The sequence below is a fragment of the Pygoscelis adeliae genome, unplaced genomic scaffold (assembly GCF_000699105.1).
Source record: "Pygoscelis adeliae isolate BGI_AS28 unplaced genomic scaffold, ASM69910v1 Scaffold127, whole genome shotgun sequence".
Lineage (NCBI taxonomy): Eukaryota > Metazoa > Chordata > Aves > Sphenisciformes > Spheniscidae > Pygoscelis > Pygoscelis adeliae.
Genome location: NW_008825208.1, coordinates 1,018,696 through 1,037,691, shown reverse-complemented (window position 1 = coordinate 1,037,691; position 18,996 = coordinate 1,018,696). Strand labels below are relative to the sequence as shown.

The following is an 18,996-nucleotide window of genomic DNA, read 5'->3' as shown; positions in this document are numbered from 1 at the left end:
AGGAATAAAATTCTGGAGGCAAAGTGTCTTTCCAAATTCTACTTGAATGAGCTCATCAGTGAGCTGTACAAATGTGACCAGCAGGAGCCTTTGCTCCATCAGTGGGACAGTTTGGCTGAGTCAAGGGGAGGAAGAGAAGGTAATCCTAGCGCTGGCTGGGGCTGAGACTCCTGCAGTGCTATCTTGAAACTAAGCAGCACTAAAATGCACTACTTGTTTTCAGTTCAGTAAGCGCCCTTGTTTCTTTCTTTCTTTAACTGCTGGATCAAAACAGCTAGGGCAAACCAGGCTCGGTGCAGTGCCTTGAGGATGACAACAGGACATTATTTTGCTTCAGATGATTGCATATTCTATAAAAAACCATTCTATAGCCTTTTTTTTCCCAGGGACGCTTTAGTTTTCCTTTCACCTTACCCACAGCTGCGCCAGCACAGTTGAGGTAACGTTTCTGTTCTTGACTTACTCTCAAGACCATGGTGGCGAATTCTGCTTCGTGCTTGATGACACCATGGCTGGTCTGGAGGATGGGCCAGGTCTAGCTTCCAGCAGGGTGGCTGACCAGAGGCCTCCAGAAGCCTTGGCAGAGCAGCCCAGGGAAAGATGCTACTACTAATGCAGGAAGCGCAGCAGAAACACGAACAATTTAGCATTCTGCTTTGAAATGAGCTAGTGACTGACATCAAAGTTGCGTCCCAAAGAAATACACAGGCAACAGTAGAGTAAAGCCTTCAGCAAAAAGCACTAGCAAAGGAAGGCAAGAGCTAGCAAGAAGGAGAACCCAGCCCTTAGACATTCAAGCGGGATATTGAGTACAATGTATGGCCTCTTCCAAGCTGCTTAGTTCTCCTGTGATATTCTGGGTATCGTACAGCTACAGCAAGCAGCAAAACGTGTTCTGTGCCACTGAAAAATGAAATAAGACAATTTTTTCTGACATCTTGTTCTACGTGGGATACAATTTCCCATTTCGGGGAATGAACCGAATGGGCAGCTGTAGAAATTGAGGATACAGTAGCACAAAATAGCTGCTTCCATGAGAGCCAGCGTAGTAATCCAACCTATCATAACCTGAGTTGATGTTTGCAATTACTTCCAGTGTTTCAGTTTCAACAACACCAAATTCATATCATCAGGCTTATAGTCGTCTATTACAATGATTCTTTCCACTGTGCACCAGGCATGTAGGACTTGTTTTTTCCCCAGAAATCTAAATAGCTCCACTATCCCACAGGTTTGGTGTGAAACTGAGAACGCCCACTGCAGACTCATTTAAGAGCCTGCGTTCATTTTTGTTTCTGCCTGTAAGACTTCAGGGCCTTAACTGTCCTCTCCTCCATATGCTTTGTCTACCTGCTACCCAGCAGCAGTGCAAGAAGTTTGCTCAGCCTCAGGGAGTAAACTCCATGATCCCAAATCTGCTTTGAACTTGCAGTGTGGTGCAAGGTAAAGCAAGCAAGCAACTTGTCCTATGACTTTTTCATTAGCAGCTTCATCTGGGAAGACATCTGGGAAGGCACACTGAGAGAAGCAAGGTTTGATTTAAGCCATCCTTTTCCAAAACCACAGATAAAGAAATGCCAAGTTCCGTGTTTTCTTAGTAGGTAAGAAAGATGAGCACTCTTATAGTGTCCAAAGAATGTGGGAGTTCAACCACCCTGATATCTGCTGGCAGGACAACACAGCAGGGCATCATAATCAATCCAGGAGGCTCCTGGAGTGCGTCAGTGAGAACTTCCTGACCCAAGTGATAGAGAAGCCAACAAGGAGAGGTGCTCTGCTGGACCTCGTACTCAGCAACAAGGGGCTTGTTGGGCCTGTGAAGGTCAAAGGCAGCCTTGGCTGCAGTGACCATGAGATGGTGGAGTTCAGGATCCTGAGAGGAAGGAGGAGGGTAAAAAGCAAGCTCTCAACCCTGGACTTCAGGAGAGCAGATTTTGATCTCTTCAAAGATCTGCTTGGAAGCATCCTATGGGACAAGGTCCTGGAGTGAAGAGAGGCCCAAGAAAGCTGGTTAATATTCAAGACTCACCTCCTCCAGGCTCAAGAGAGCAGTCCATCCCAGTGAATAGGAAGTCAGGCAAAAATGCCAGGAGGTCTGTGTGGATGAATAAGGAACTCCCGGCCAAACTCAAACATAAAAAGGAAGCATCCAGAGGGTGTAAGCAAAGATGGGTAACCTGGGAGGAACAGAGACATTGCCCAGGCATCCAGGGATGAAATTATAAAAGCTAAAGCTCGCCTGGAGTTGAATCTGGTCAGGGATGTGAAAGACAGCAAGGGTCTCTATAAGTACGCAGGTGGGAAAGGCTAGGGAAAATGTGGGTCCATTGCCGAATGAGATGGGGCACCTGGTTACACAGGACATGGAAAAGGTTGAGGTACTGAATGTCTTCTTTGCCTCAGTCTTACTAGCAACACTGGCCTTCAGGAATCCCAGGGACCCCTTCCCCCCAGGGACCAAGGGGAAAGTATGGAGCAAGGAAGATGTACCCTTGGTGGAAGAGGGTCAGGTCAGGGAAGACTTAAGCAAACTGGACATACATTAAGTCCACTGGCCCTGATGGGATGCACCCACTAGTAGTGTGGGAGCTGGCAGATGTCATTGCAAGGCCACTCTTGATAATCTTTGATCAATCATGGCAACTGGGGGAAGTGCCCGAAGACTGGTGGAAAGCGAACATCACTTCTGTCTTCAAGAAGGGCAAGAAGGAGGATCCAGGGAGCTAAAGGCCTGTCAGCCTCACCTTGATCCCTGGGAAGGTGATGGAGCAGCTAAACCTGGAAACCATTTCCAGGCACATCAACAACAAGTAAATCATCAATAGTAGTCAGCATGGCTTCACCAAGGGGAAGTCATGCTTGACCAGCTTGATAAGCTTTTATGATGAAATGACTGGCCTGGTGGATGAAGGGAGAACAGTGGATATTGTCTACCTGGACTTCAGTAAGGCCTTTGACACCGTCCCCCATAAGGTCCCCACAGAGAAGTTGTTGATGTACAGGCTGGATGAGCAGTGAGGTGGATTGAAAACTGGATGAATGGCCAGTCCCAGAGGGTGGTGATCAGTGGAACAAAACCTAGTTGGAGGCCAGTGACTAGCAGTGTACCGCAGGTGTCAGTAATGGCTCCAGTCCTGTTAAACATCTCCAGTAACAATCTGGATGATAGGGCAGCATATACCCTCAGCGAGTTTGCAGATGACACAAAACTGGGAGAAGTTACTGATATACCAGAAGGTAGTGCTGCCATCCAGAGGGACCTCAACAGGCTGGAGAAATGGTCTGACAGGAACCTCATGAAGTTCAACAAGGGGAGGTGCAAAGCCCTGCACCTGGGGAGGAACAACCCCAGGGACCAGCACATGCTGGGAGCCACCCAGATGGATGAACGTCACCAAGAGGAAGTGCAAAGGCCTGCACCGGGGGAGGAACAACCCCAGGGACGAGCACATGCTGGGGGCCACCCAGATGGAAAGCAGCTGGGCAGAGAAGGAACCTGGGGGTCCTGGTGGACACCAAGTTGAACGTGAGCCAGCAACGTGCCCTTTTTGGAAAGAAGGCTAATGGTATCCTGGTTGCCAGGGAGGTGATCCTTCCCCTCAGCACTGGTGAGGCCACACCTGGAGTACTGTGTCTGGTTTTGGGCTCCCCAGTGCAAAGATGGACACGGACATACAGAAGAGAGTCCAGCCAGGGGCCACGAAGATGCTGAAGGGGCTGGAGCATCTCTCCTATGAGGAAAGGCTGAGAGATCTAGGACTGTTCAGTCTGGAGAACAGAAGGCTCAGGGGGGATCTCACCAGTGTATATAAATACTTGAAGGGAGGGTGCAAGGAGGATGGAGCCAGGCTCTTTCCAGTGGTGCCCAGTGGCAGGATCAGAGGCAATGGGTACAAACTGAAACACAGGAGGTTCCCTCTGAACAACAGGGAACACTTTTTACTATGAGGGTGACACACAGTCGCCCTGTGACGGGCACAGGGTGCCAAGGAGGTGGTGGAGTCTCCAACCCTTCCAACCTCAGACACCCTGTCATTCTGTGAATAAAACTTGAAAGAACACTTATTTGTTGATTTGGCTTACAAAGCTTCTAAGCTGGGAAGACGGGAAAGGCTTAACTGGTTGGCAGCAGCACGTGCCTGCTCCAGACAAGCAAATGCCATTTCCTGCCCAACAAAGCAGAGGCAGCATCTGAAGGATTTGTTACTACACAGGGAGCAGTTTTATAAGCTAAGGAACACAAGGAAACTGAAGAGGGCTTCATTATCCTGTTTCATAATGCAAGCAGCACCTGTTATAGGTAAAATTGTTACCCTCCCTTCACTTCAGCAGCATCCATCTCCTTGTGTCTTGCTCCATGGGAGCCAAAGAATTCACACGTACAATTCCTACCCTGCCCCTGAAATAAAGCGTTTAGCCACCTTTCTCCTTAGGATTCACCTAAAGCCTATGCTTTTCCCCCCTGACATTCAGATCCAAGTTTGCTCAGCCTGTCTCTCACCAGTTGTGATGATCCAGAAGGTTATAGGGTTTATTTACAATTATCCAGAGAACACACACTGGAGCCCACATCAACAGGAACTGGAGATGGAGTAACCATGCTTAAAAAGGACTCCCAAAACCCATGCGGACACTAGGCAGAAAGTGCAGAAAAGCTGTACTTGAAGAGCATTTATAACTGACTTTTAGCATCATCTTTCCTATAAATGTCTGCAACGTATTTTCTTTCTCTTCTTATGACTGAACACTGGTGTTACCAAGCTGCCCCAAATCAGAGGCAGGCCCTCTCACCCAAGCTCATGGTTCAAAATCCTCAACAACATGCAAAATCACGGATTCATGCGGGCTGGCAGGCACCCATGGAGATGGTCTATAGTCTCCCAGACCTCATGAGAGTTTGGCTGCACAAAGGATCTTTTCCTTTTGGGATCAAGTCTTCAGTTTTCAGCTGGTCTCTCTAAATCTTACTAGGACTCAAGGCAGGGTTTGATTTTTCTTTGCAGATGGCAAGCTGGCAGTGGTATCAGAGCAGGACTACACCCCCTATCTACAGGCTCACACGTTACTTGGACAAAGTATTACCCCATTAACATTTAAAAAAATGTTACATCCACCACTTGCATAACTGAGCAGGAACCTAAGCTCGCTTATTTTTTGCTGAGAGGGTAGTAGCTCTTCCACATACATTCTGCAAGCACATACAGACAGGCAGCTGATTCTACCCGAGCAAGGCTGAAATTCATTGATTTCCAGTTCAGAAACAGGAGGATGAACTTCACCATGACACTTCCATTACATGGAGCTCCCCCTGCAAAGCACTTTGCACTCCTCTATGTATGATGGCACTCGCCAGCTCCAAGCAAAATAATTCAAGGATAAAGCTAGGCCCATGGGTGAACAATGCTTTCTTTAATATTAGTTAAAGCAATAGATGTTGCCTTGTTCAAGTCTTACACACAGGTAAGTGGCATAACACCTGGCTGATTCTCCAGAGAGAAAATGTCTTCCTAGATTACATTAAAAAAATGAACATTTACATTAAAAAAAAATTACATTTTATGTTAAAAAAATTAACATTTTCAAGATTATCATTGTACTTTTGTGCCAACTGCCAGCTATTTTACAAATTACAGCTGCAGCCCAGGAGGTAAGTTTTACCATCGCCCTTTCATAAGCATTGGTACATTTCGCCTTTCTGTCTTGAGTACTTGATGCAATAAACTCCGAAACTCTTAAATAAAAAGCCTAAGAAACGCCAGATTTTCTCACATTTTTAAGCTAGAGAACGCACGTCCATCTTTAAACGCCCAGCATTCTGACGGCTTTATTTGCTACAACTACTTTTCTTTTGAAGAACAATGTAAGATAGGGTTTACACTGAGGATTAGCAGTTGCGTGTAACCCGAAGGCAAAATGAACCACAAGTCAGACAATATTAAAAACACTTTGTCAAGCTCTTCTCCTGTATCAAAAGCACTGATTGCCAGTGGAGCTTGCCAGATGTATTCCTGTCAGATGTTTCTGACGCCCCGGTGTCTTTTCAGGCTGGAAAAGTAATCGCTTTCGGCTACCTAAAAAATGACTTTATTGCCATTATCCAAGGAAGTAAAAAACAACTCGGGAATTAAAACGCTACAGCTAAACATAGAACTAAACACTACGGTTGTAGTGAGCGAGCAATGCTATGGAGAAGTTAAGCTGAAATTTTTCTGCGTTTCCTTAGACCAACATGAACATAGACCAACCAAGTGCACCGGTCAGTGCTGAAGGGGGTCAGTCACCAGCTGACAACCAATACTTGCATTAGGATCAAGCCCTCCGGCTGAAAAAAATGGCCAGGTTATTTAAATTAGAACTAATTTATTAAGTCAAAGAGAAGTTATTACTGTTTGAAAGATCACTGTGGCAGGAAAGCATTCTACAAGAGATGAGGGCAGGAAGAAAGAGTGCAGCAGATTCAAATCTACATGCGTTCATCTCATCATTACAGACAAAACCTCATTTTTTGCTATATCCTAGAAAAACTATGGTCAGACTTCAGAAGATTCTGGTGTACTTTCACAACAGTGTGCATTAGTCCGGATCTCAAACGTAATCATCAGCTGCTCCAAACTGAAGAGCCTGAAAGCTTCTTTTTGTCATAGCATGGGACCCAAGTATCACCTTAACTAGGTCCACAGGTATATGAAATAAAAAAAATACCTTACAAATAATTATTTAAAGTATGCCATGCCCTTTTGGGAAAATAGGAAGCTAAACTGAGTAAACTGGGAAAAACCAAAACAACTGCAATATGTCCAGCATCACAGTACTAGGAACTTGGCCTACGTAAACCGGCTTTTGCATGTCTTAAAATATTGATCCCCTGAGGCCTGCTTCAGTTAAAGCTGGTCTGAAGACATTATGCACTTACAGGAAGAGGACCTAGATAATAATTCTTTTTAGCCTGGAAGTAAAACAAAAGGGAAAAAAAACCTCAAAAACCCTAAACAAACAAACAAACCAAAACAAAAAACAACAAAAAACCCAAACAAACAAACAAAAAACCCAACAAAACCAACTATATCTCACTGCCACGTTAGGCGTGTTTATCACAGGAAGATGGGGAAGAATAGTTTCATTCCGAGGAAGCTGCGTGACACTATTTAATATGTATAATTGGAAAAATTATAGTGAAAATTGAACACAGTGACAAGACAAGAGGCAACGGGCACAAACTGAAACACAGGAGGTTTCCTCTGAACATCAGGGAACACTTTTTACTGTGAGTGTGAAAACATAAACCCACTGGACTAGAAAAGCCTCTGCCTTCAAGCTGAGGACAGAGTAGCCTCATCTGCATCCCAGGAAAACTGTGCCTTTGTTCCAGCAGTGGAGAAGAGACAGCTTTCCCATTCCACATAATTCACTCAAATAAATTTTACTGTATTCTAGGAAGTCAGCAACCACTTATAAGCGCGTATAGGTCCTAGCTTGTTCAACTTTTATGAACACTGTAGGAAGAGTACAGACTTCAGGAGACAGAAAAAACACTCTCACTGAAGTTGCTTCAGCTACTCTGGTAAAAATAAAAGTATTTGAAATTAACTGATGCTATATTTAAGCATCAATCTACCCAACTTTAGACCAAGAAGTAAAAATATCATTCTCTGGAAACCTGAACTGAAAATTGAGCAAGTATCACACTCTGTGCATTGAGACCTTGTTAAAGCACAAACATCAATGGCCTGCAACTAACAGGCACACTTCGTAGCTCATTGTAGAGTCAAGCTATGGCTTCCAGAGCTTGAGGAGGCCATCTTCACTGTAAGTGGCAATCAGGTTCTGGTGGGGGTGATGAGCAATGCCAATGACATCTTTTTCATGAACCTAGAGAATAAGCAGAAAGATGCATCAGGAGATTCTTCCTTTAGCAGATTCAAGCCAAATACTCTCTTCAAACAAGAACTAGAGGAAAGCTGGACTGAGATTTAACATGCTTTGTGCATACAGCAAAAGCAGAGGAACATACCCCCCCAACATTAAGTTCTAGTTGCAAACCATTTTTGTGACATAGCAGTTACTTTTTGTTGGGGGAGGGAAGGTTCAGTGAAGGTTTACATCCACTGAAATCCACGACATCTAAGTGTTCCCCATTAAATTTAGACATTCAAGCCGGTATTCCTCTTTAGTTTAATCCAAGGCAAATTTAAGCCTGACAGCTTGGTCAGATTCTCCATCAGCCGGAGCACAGGTCAAGACATGCTCTAGTTCAAATAAGTTTCAGCCAATTCACTCTTGGCTTGGTGGGTAAACATTTTCATAACTTTTAAAATTAAAATGGTTCTAAAAAACCTAAAGACCTTCTACAGCCAAGTGCTCTGGAATGTGTTTGCTACCAATCATGGTTGCTAGAGGCAAAAGATTCCTTGGTACAAGACTTCTCCTTACACATTTCTCCTTATGGACTTCATAAATAATAAACATTTAGATCATCCTTGTGTTTAGAACTCTGCAAAAGCTCAAAGCTAAGAACTTACAGTCAGAGTTCTCTCCAGCTTGCCAGTCACTGTGCTGAAACAATAGAGCACAAAATCTTCACCAACACAGTAGATCCATTCACCACGAGGTGAAAGCGCGCAGCAGACGAAGTCACCACCTTCTCTCTTACCAGAGCTGAAACTTCTTACAATCTGCAAAGATACCCCCCCAAAAATATTTGCAGGATTAAACTGCAGCACATCATTACTATGTTCAGGGCAAAAATATTTAGGCAATACTAGGTCAGTTTAGAACACAGGATCTCTCCATAGCTGCAATCACTTTCTGCAAGTCAAGCTGTTCTATAACCTGGGTACAGAATAGTTTGTCATGAAAGCAAACTGGAGAAATCAGGTTTAACCCAAGGCTAGGTTATTAACTAGGTTTTTGGCATTCTTAAAATGACTTGAAAGGACACCAGTTAGATCACTTACTTGTCCTTGCATATTCATAATGACGACTGTATTCGATCTGTTGCAAACAACAAAGTGTTCTGGGTTTTTAGGCAGCAGAATGACGCTGTTCACAGTAATGTCCGTCCCAGCAGTGCTGCCAAGAGATTTGAAGGTGTTTGAGCACTCTGTCGTCTTCACATTCCAAACCTAGTATGAAAAATAAATGTAAAACCAATTAGCTTTAAAAAATTAAAACAAAAATGAGCTGATTCAGGATACAGGATTCAGGTTTGTTAAGGCTCCTGAAGGGAAATATGAATTCCAAAAATTGTAGTTTAAAGCAGATTTAAAAAAAAAAAATTATCACATCTATTTTGAAGTGTGGACACCATGAACAATTTTGCTACAACTGAACTGAAAGTGAATTTCCGTTATCCAAATTCAGCCTGGCTCCCTTTCATTAAGCATATTCCCTGAGGATCGAGTCCAGACTTGCTTTCTGGTTTTAGCTGGTATCTGTGAATGTATGTGTAGCCTCTGCACATGCAATTTGCCTTACACAAGACAGGCACAAAAATCGCTGAAAAAGCAAAGCCTCACTGATATTGGTGAGAGAGAAGTTCCAGCTTAGAGCTGCTTCAGGCTCAACACCAGGCTGTTCTAGCTGTTTAGAAACAGAAAATGGAACTGCTTGTTTAATAATTAAAATAAAATGTAACTCACCATCTATGGAATAATTTTGCTGTTTACATACTAGTACTATCAAAATGAAAGATACCACTTTCTTATGCTATTCCCATGATTGGGGCAGTCTAGCAAAGAGTACAAGTTTGAAGTAACGCCCCATTTAATATGAGCAAAATCTATCACACTCTCCTAGGCCACATCTATAAACCGGCTCTGTTTACCCACCCCCCACGCACTGCATTGATGCCCTACTTAATGTAGCTGTTTCTATATTAATTTATTTATTTATTATTAGTCAATAATGCCCTGTACACAATGCTTTCCTCCTCTTAACTACTACACACTGAGTAGTTCCACTCTTTGCTGAGACTAGAAGCCAAACCTATCACTTCTACGATCAGTTTCATTAATGCTAGATTACCTAGCTTACACGGTAAGGGACTCCTAAGCACCAAGAAATAAACAGGTGTCCAACACAGTAAGCAAGAAAATGCCATTATTTCAGACAAGGTAATCTCCACATTCTAGGGCAAGAGGTGTCACAGTCAATTCTGTTTCTAGAATAAAGCAGGAACAGGCAGGTAAGTACTGCGCTTACGTCCTCCTTTCATAAATACAGCAGAAACAGAATCTGCAGCAGTCTGTAAGCACAGTATGAAACTTCATCATTTCTCATTCACACCACTCTATAGCAAAGGTCACAAACAGAAAGACGACTTATTGCAGACAACCCCATGTCCTTCTTCAATGACTGCAGCAGTTATAACAAATCAGCTACAACATGCAAAGAGTCTGAATGTGTTATTTATGAAAGGTAAACGCTATCTTACCTTCACTGTGCCATCAGAGGAGGCACTGATAATATAGTGGCCGTCCTGGGTAAAAGTAGCTTCATTGACGAAGGAAGAATGACCACGGAATTCCTTTAAAGTTTTCCCAGATTTTAAACCATGAATCCTGTCACACAACAGAGGTCACAACTGAGTGAGGTAGTCTGACCCACCCTCTGGCTTCACTGTATTTTAAATCTGAGATACTTTTGATAGGCAACAATAAAAAGTGCTATGGCACAAGGCTAAGTCTTTATCACAAGCCCCTTTCATCAAAGACATTATGTGTTCCTGTGAAAAGCTTAAGGAAATACCATCAACCTTCAGCCTCAAGGACCTGTATGTAATATACACTGTACATATCAGAAGACAGAACTATGAAAGGGGAAACTGTGAAGCTGACCAAAAAAAATTACAGAATTAAGTTTCGAAGTCTCTAGTCCAACAGACTCCTCAAGTGAGGTCAGCTTGCTCAGGGCCTTGACCAAGGCCTTGTCCAGTTAAGAAAAATTCTTTCCTTACACCCAGCCAGAATTATTCTCTTTTGCAAGCTGTCGCCATTGCCTCTTACTGTGCAACTCTGCGAAGAGTTTGCTCAGTCATCTAAAAGGAAATTGTATTCTTCATCTGTATCAGCCTTAAATTGTAGTACCTACTGGCTACAGATATACGGTTTTCAAGTAGAAGTCTGAAGCCTTGAGAATGAAATTTCTTATTCCATTTGAAGCTTGCTGTCCTTGATTCAACATCCAACCTTACAGAATTTCAATTAAAATGCTTATGCTATAGTTCATATATATCAGGATTTAAACAGATTAACATCTCTCATTAAGATGCTTTGTAATGCCTGTTCACTGTGCAGTTCACCTTGCAGATCCACACATTTCTTTATCTTGATCTAAAGCAGTACCATTGGTACCACTGGGTTTTACAGTACAGACAAGAGCCTAAAGCTATTAAACATATTACATAATCCCATTCAATTAAACATAAAACGTATACAGTCATCAAGCACTGGATCAATCTGATTCACAACGTAAGTCCCATTTTGAGAAAGACAGATAGGGAAGTTAGAAACCTTGACAAACCAGACCGATGGACTGAGAGAAACCTGCTGATGTTGAGAACAGATCGTCACAGAAACCACCTCAGGCATCAGAATCACCTGGGGGCTGACCGGCTGCAGAGGAGGTCTGCAGCAAAGGACCTGGCAGGCCTTGGGGAGAACAAAGTGAAAGCCAGCAGCGTGCTGTGGCATTGACGAAACCCAGCCACACACCAGATAGATGCATTAGGAGAGGCACAGTCTGCAGATGAAGGTTCCCCCTTGCTTGGCAGAGGTGTAGCCACCTCTGGAGGACTGTGCCCAGATTTGGGCCCCCACTAAGGGGCCACTAAGATGGCCAGAGGGCTGCACCACATGACGCATGAGGAAAGGCTGAGAGGGTTGGGTGTGTGCAGCCCAGAGAAGTGAAAGTTCAGGAGCATCTAATTGCTGTCTTCCTTGTAGACAAAAAAGTTAAATCAGAATAACCCCAAAGAAGAAAAATAACTGTGAACTAGATAAAACTGACCTAAGCTGCTTTCAACTGCAGCAAAGTGTCTGCGTAGCAACAGAAGAGCTTTGTTACAAACCAAATCTACCCAGCAGTGAGCAAATTCCACTCAGTAACAAGACACCAAATAGGTGCAGGATCAGAATTACTGCACTACACAAGTGTTAAGCAACACCTTCCAGATGCTAGGAGCTGCAGGAACAAGGGTTGGATGAGGTTGCTGCCCATCTGGTAACGTAGATTAGAACACAGTTTGAGTATTTTTGTGACTACTTGCTAGTATTAAAAGTTACAATTAACTTTCATTTTTGCTTCTATCCACCCTGCAATGATCATTTAAAAAAAAAAAGAAAAAAAAGAAAAAGGTTACCTAAGTCCTTACTAAATACCTGACAAATTTTAACTATTTGGTTAACATCACTACCTAACAAGTTTTTACAGAACAGATGCAGTCAGATTCTTCTCAGAGGTACACAGCTAAAGGACAAGAGGCAAAGGGCACAAGTTACAAAGGAAAATAAAACATCTTTCCTTATGTCCAAACAGGATTTTCTCCGAGAGGGTTGTACAGCCCTAAGACAGACGCCAAGAGAAGCAGTGGGGTCTCCACCCATGGAGATTTTGAGAACTCAGCTGGACGAGGCCCTGAGCAAGCTGTCCTAACTGAAAGGTTGGTTGTGCTTTGAGAAGCATATTGGACTAGAGACCTCTAGAGGTACCTTCTAAATTAAACTATTTTATAATTTATGCCTAGTCTGCCTTACACAGGTTGCACAGACACTCAAGCCTTCTTAGAGCACAGATGCAAGCCTAACCACCTTCATACCTGTCCCACAACAATCCATTGCTTTATCATGTTGTTGCTTAACAGACTATCTGCACACCAGGTAAGCTGCAGTAACTGTATGCATGTAAGTCTTAGCACGTGGAAAGTGTCAGGTAAGGCCAGATTTGTTCAGTTTAGCCCAACCACATTAAGAGGGATGTACTTCCTTGAATTTTCTGCAGACAGAGCTCATATCCAACCGCTGTAACTGAGCTGACACACTATCAACTTGCTAAACCACACTATCTGGATTGTGTACCAAAGCAACTCCAAAGTTTGTAGAAAGTCTGAACTCCCATTCCTGGGTTCCCAAGATCTCAGCTTGTGGGCCTTCAACATCATGAACAGTTTCACTGCCCAAAAGGAATGCCACAGACATTGGGAAACTGAACTATACAGATTGGTTAAAAAACCCCACAGCTCATATCCCAACATAGTGCTAGTGCTACACAGCGAAGGATGGTTTGCATGACAAACAGAAAGCACTCCCATGCCCAAAAGCAGAACTGCAGAGACAGCCTGGAGAAATGGGAATTATCTTTTGGGAGTGAAGAGAAAAATGATCCTGTCTCTATGGTTCTTTTTCATCACTGAAAGAAGGTTTTTTTCCCTTGTCAGCATAAATATATAAACCATCTGGCCACATGATTTTTCTCTAACAGAGATTTCAAAACAGTGGTACATGTCACAGAATCACAGAATAACTTAGGCTGGAAGAGACCTCAGAAGACCTCTATTCCACCGCTCTCTGCAAAGCAACGTCAGCTTCCAAGTCACTCATGGTCTTGTTCAATTTAGCTTTGAAAATCTTCAACGGTTGAGAGTCACCCCCAGCCTGACCCAACTCTCTCAGCATTGTCCAAGCACTGCTTCTTTCACAAGGGGGAAAAAAAGGGAGTTTTTCCCTTATATAGAATCAGAATTTCACTTCCTGGAGGTTGTCCCTTGTAGGAACTGTGCACTTGAGAAGAGTCTGGCATTGTCTTATCTATGACTACCTCTAGATGAGGCAGCCAGGTCCCTTCTCAGCCTTCTTTTTCCAGGCCGATCAGGCCCAGCGTCTCAGTCTTCCCTTACATACCATGTACATCTGAAGAGATACTCAGATCAAAAACTAGCACCCTAAAGCACAGCAGAGGCTGTACTGCCATTTCCAGATACAAACTGCAACTCCTACTCTTGAAGCTCTCAGGGTCCATCAGCCTGGCTGTCTTCCAGGTTTGGATCTCTAGTATTCCAAGTCAGACTGCTGGGAAGAACAGATGCCCAGAAAACATTTTCTTTGGGTTCTTCTTCCTCTTGTTCCCACTCTAAGGGGAGTTCTCTGGATCCAAGAGAGATAGAGGGGTGGATCTGGGGTCTGGGATTAGAGATGGATTCAGGGTGTGAGCTGGGACAAGAACCCTTTTACGATAAGGGCTAGCAATGCATGACTTAGACAGGGAGCAGCAACATGATGCAAAGTGATTGCCTCTGAATGTGTAGCGATGCACCTTATCTCCTCTCACCCACATGCAGCTCACAGGAACACGCACACCCTCATTCAAGCCCATGGGAGAGCCATGGACTAATCAGCGTTAGCTTGCTAACTGAGATTCCCAAGCACTTTTGGACTTTTGGAAATTTTGCTCTATTCAGCAACTATCAGAAGGAAGCAGAGAATACGCACCAAAATACTTAAAGCTGCTCTCTTTAGATTTGGATCTCTTGTATTTCTTTAGATAGTAGAAAACAAAGAGCCCATGATACTGCTTCACGAGAAAAACAAACTGGATGGAACCAACTACTGTCATGTTGTCTATTAAAGCTAGTGAGTATGATTACGCTGTTTAGGCTGTTTCAGAAACTGTCATCACCCTGTTATCCTCAGATCTTTTTTACCCTAAGCTGCTTATAAAAAATGTTATTTTTGAAGGTTGACGCAACTGTTTCTTAAGCTAGGAGTCTCCCAGAAAGAAAACGCGCAAGGTCAATATAAATGACAATAGAGCAGAAGTACTTGGCCCCTAGCCCTGGAATAATGCAAGTCAAGCAAGCTGAAAAGTCAAACTTTCAAACTGTTCCTCTCCAACCCTCAGCAGTCATGCTCTCCTATTAGTATTAAAACTCAATGTAAAAAGATCAAATCCCAGGTCAAATGAATCTATATTAGAAAGTTTAACCGCTTAACATGAGAATTCGGTTTTCTTTTCTCCTGCACTGTAGCTCACGCATTCTCAGTTTATTTACCTGATTGTCTGATCAAAAGAAGCACTAAGAATTTGGCTGCTGTCTTTAGAGAAACTGAGGCATGTAACACCTTTACTGTGTGCTCGTTCAAATCTTCTCAGACACTGACCGCTCTGGATTTTCCACACCTGGAGAGGAAACAGCAAATGAAATAGAGGTGGTTACTTTGTCATGAGATCACAGAAGCTTAAACATCAGAGCCAATACATATCTGTTTCTGAGCCATGCTACACTTCATTTGTTTTTATATAGAATTGCAACATTACTGCAATTGCAAGCGAATCTTTCTGGTCACCACCTCTACCAACATACTGTACAAAAAGATTTGTACCTTGATCTTTCCATCTTGTGCTCCAGTTGCTAGCATTTCTGTATCTCTACTGAAGCACATGCACAGCACTGCATCATCCATCATCATGAAGTTATCTTGTGCCTGGTACTTCAGATCCTAAATGAAAGCAGAAGATCCACCAGTCAAAATAGCAGATTCAATGAAATACATTTTAAGGCAAAAGTGCCAGCAGTTTTAACTTCAGTTATATTTTATAACCTATCATCAAGCAGACCTCACAGCCTTATAATAACAAGGAAGTGCTTTTTGTCATCATTTTAGAGGCAACAATGATGATCCAGAAAAGTAAAAAAACGTGTTATCGCAGAGGGAATTCTATGACAAACCAGACAAGTAAACCCATGTAAAGATTCCAGACCGATATTTGAATCACTCAAGCAGACATTCTTTTCAGATTCACAGTCCCCGAGAAATGAAAACAAACATAATCTCAAAGAATAAATCAGGTGCTCTGGCCAATGAACTATCCATGTGAAATAAGGCGCAATTTACCTTCCTAATCTTTCCAGTAGTAAAGTTCCACACTTCAATGAAACCATCGACAGAGCCAGTAACCAGATACTGTCCATCTGGGGAAAACCGAGCACACTCCACATGCGACTTCTGCCCAAACTGTTTTAGAGAAGAATATAAATTAAGACTAATAAGCAATTTAAAAGAAGCAACTCATTAAAACAAAACTGTAGTCTCATTTTGGTGGCAAAAATACAGTATTTTCTAAAGGCATGCATTGACAAATTTAATGTTAAGGTACAAAAAAACCCATCAATACCTACATACTAGCACTTCAAAAACAAACAAAAAACCCCCCTCCATTTGATCTGGTAATATCTGTGAAACTTAAATCAAACACTCCATGCTTACAGCAGCAGTTGGGTTGGTTGTCTTCATATTTTTGTTTTTGCAGTGAATTGTGTATGTTAACAAACACCGTTCCAGTACCCAACATATATCCCTAGCAGACTTCAGCAATTTCTGAAGTTGTACAAGTTGCTTCACTTGGGATGATGTTTCTCCAGTGAAATTTTCACAGAGAATGTTCGGTATTTTTTATACACAATTTTTAAATTTTACATTTTTAAATGCAAGTGACCATGACAACTGAGTATAGAAAAAAGTTTTCACTAATCAATAAAAAAATCGAAGATCAGTACTGGTAAACAAAACAAGTTCCAATAAAGCATTTTTACCAAGCTGCTACTGAACACAACGCATTGATTTTACAAGTTGTTCCAACTCATGACTTCCGAAAAACATTATCTTCCGTTCATTGTGAGAACTGGTAGAGCTACTACAGTGAACTAGCACTTCTCACTGTACAGAACTGCTTGGTGAAATTGAAAAGCCTTCACAGGAGGAAACTGCCTATTCTATGTTTTGAGTGCTGCAGGACAACTATGTCATTACAGCACAGTTTTCTTTCTCTTTTGAAATCTATATGCTAAAATCCTTAAAAAGGACACACTGATCATATTAGCAGACCTGGTATGGAGTAGTTCATGATCAAAACTTCAGTGGTTCACAGAAGCTAATATACACGCACAGAAGTTTAAGACATGAGTGTTTCTTTGCACAAATGAAGAAGGGGCACAAATGAAGAAGGGGACTAAGCAAACCATTTCTGAAAACTGAATGATTCTCAACTGTGAAGTCAAAGGAACAATTAATACATTTATCATATTCACAAACACCATGACCACCCAATCTTGTTAAGGGACTTCATTTCAGACTTTCATGAAAAGTCTCCTGATGAGATAAAGCATGGAGAAGAAGTTAAAAAAAAAAGCCAGAGAGAGAGAGAGACATGAAAATGACTTACAAAAAAGAGAACAGAAGAATTCAGAAGGTTTACTCTCATCTCCCAACATAAACCACAGGAAGGAACAAGCAGGAGTAACACACATAAAAGCAAACACATCACCTTAATATGTCTGCTCAGCTGTGTGGGGAATTTTTCTTCTTCTACGTCTTTCACAGCTGCTTTGCCTCTGAACAAGTCGATTGTCATACCAGGAGGAAGCAGGCCCTGATGCTGCTGCCATTTCAGTGCCTTTTGAGGAGTTCAAAGCCATACAGTTAGGTATCAATTAACATACGTCTTCCTCATCAAAACTTGCTTCTAATTAACACAATACAGCAGTAGTTTCTGGTACCCTTACAAATTGTACACCTGTACAGTTTGAGACAAATACACTGCAAACAATTACTTGAAACAAAACTTAACAGCTTCTGCTTCCTAACTCATGATCACAAACAGAATAGAACATTATCCCCAAATGATTCTTGCAAGTGAGAATGACTCAGGCCCACCCTTCTCATTCTACCTTCAGTATGCAGTATACAGTACGTATGCAGTGTTCAATCTTGTGTTAATTTTAATTACCCGACCTGTTGTCTATTTGCCTACAACTGCATACGTTAAAATTACAAACGACACATAAGCTTTCTTGGAAGGCACAAGTGAACTTCATTCAAAAGACAGAATCTTATACAACCCCTTCAGCAAAGAGCTGCCTTCAGTCACAGGACGCACCTGTTATGCCGAGAGAATTTATTCGGCATACTTACAAGCTTAAAAAGTAAGATGTAAGCCATAAAACAGCAAAATACATGAAATACTGTCTGCATAGAGTATCAATGAATACTTTCTGAGAATCAAAAAAGAGTTGTAAGTACAACAACGGAAATAGTGTGTGTTAGTATGTACTTTGAAAATAATCTTCTCTATGTGCTGAGTATTTATTTTGCGGGAAGAAATCTACCGCTAGAGTGCTGCCTTTTCCTACAACTGCGAAATCCTTGCCACGTGGAGAAAATACCATTTTTAACTATACCACATGTAAATGTGCAATACTTAAGCTTTACTTTTCTGGAGTTGGAGAATCAACTACATCATAGTTTTATACTATGGCAAAGATCTACAGAAATTGACATAGCTACTAAGGTATTTTTCAAGAATTACCTGCCCCAACAATGCCATAAGACGAGATGGAGGTACCACGCTGACTTCTCCAGCTAAAGCTTGTGCAATAGCAGCTCTCCGCTTCTCTTTGCTACTTCCATCTGGGTATGCCTAGAGAGAAGTTATTTTTATGAAGTGATTCTTCTAAACCATTTTCCATAAAAATATCCATTGCTCTGAATTGAAGCCCCTTCCAGATTAGTTTTCCATTACGCCTTCAAAACAGCCCTTCTCTTTAACACCAACCCATGAAACATTTGGGATATGCTTTCACTAAAAATGTCAGACTGACATAATCAGTCAGGAATAATGCCTTGTTATTACTGTTATTATACAACAACAATTTTATTTACGAAATGTACATCTTCTTCTGCATATGTAAGACAGGAAAAGCAAGGCATAGACGTCATCGTGTGGCAGGATACTGGTATAAATCCCCAAACTCCCACCTGTGGTATACTTCAAAACCACTGCTCTGCTGCATCATGATCAGGTGTTACACGTCATTTCCAAAACACTTCATAAAACATGTAAAATCATCAAACTGGGAAGCTCCGTGTTCTCACTCCCAGAATGGAAAGGAAAAGATGCTGTAAGCTGTTAGCAACTTGGACCGATGCTAGGGGTCATGCAAGACAG

General features: G+C 42.2%; 1 protein-coding gene across 1 annotated transcript in view; it reads right to left on the bottom strand.

The window, feature by feature from the left end:
- Positions 1 to 6,348: 6,348 nt before the first annotated feature.
- The window catches only part of SMU1 (smu-1 suppressor of mec-8 and unc-52 homolog (C. elegans)), a gene marked incomplete at its 5' end in the record, with an annotated part of 13,118 nt that continues 470 nt past the window's right edge, over positions 6,349 to 18,996 (bottom strand). Inside the window, 9 exons of the mRNA XM_009328986.1 lie at positions 6,349 to 7,869; positions 8,520 to 8,672; positions 8,955 to 9,122; positions 10,433 to 10,559; positions 15,044 to 15,171; positions 15,375 to 15,491; positions 15,888 to 16,007; positions 17,317 to 17,445; positions 18,358 to 18,470. Coding sequence (XP_009327261.1) covers positions 7,771 to 7,869; positions 8,520 to 8,672; positions 8,955 to 9,122; positions 10,433 to 10,559; positions 15,044 to 15,171; positions 15,375 to 15,491; positions 15,888 to 16,007; positions 17,317 to 17,445; positions 18,358 to 18,470 — 1,154 coding nt within the window. The remainder of the gene's footprint in view (positions 7,870 to 8,519; positions 8,673 to 8,954; positions 9,123 to 10,432; positions 10,560 to 15,043; positions 15,172 to 15,374; positions 15,492 to 15,887; positions 16,008 to 17,316; positions 17,446 to 18,357; positions 18,471 to 18,996) is intronic.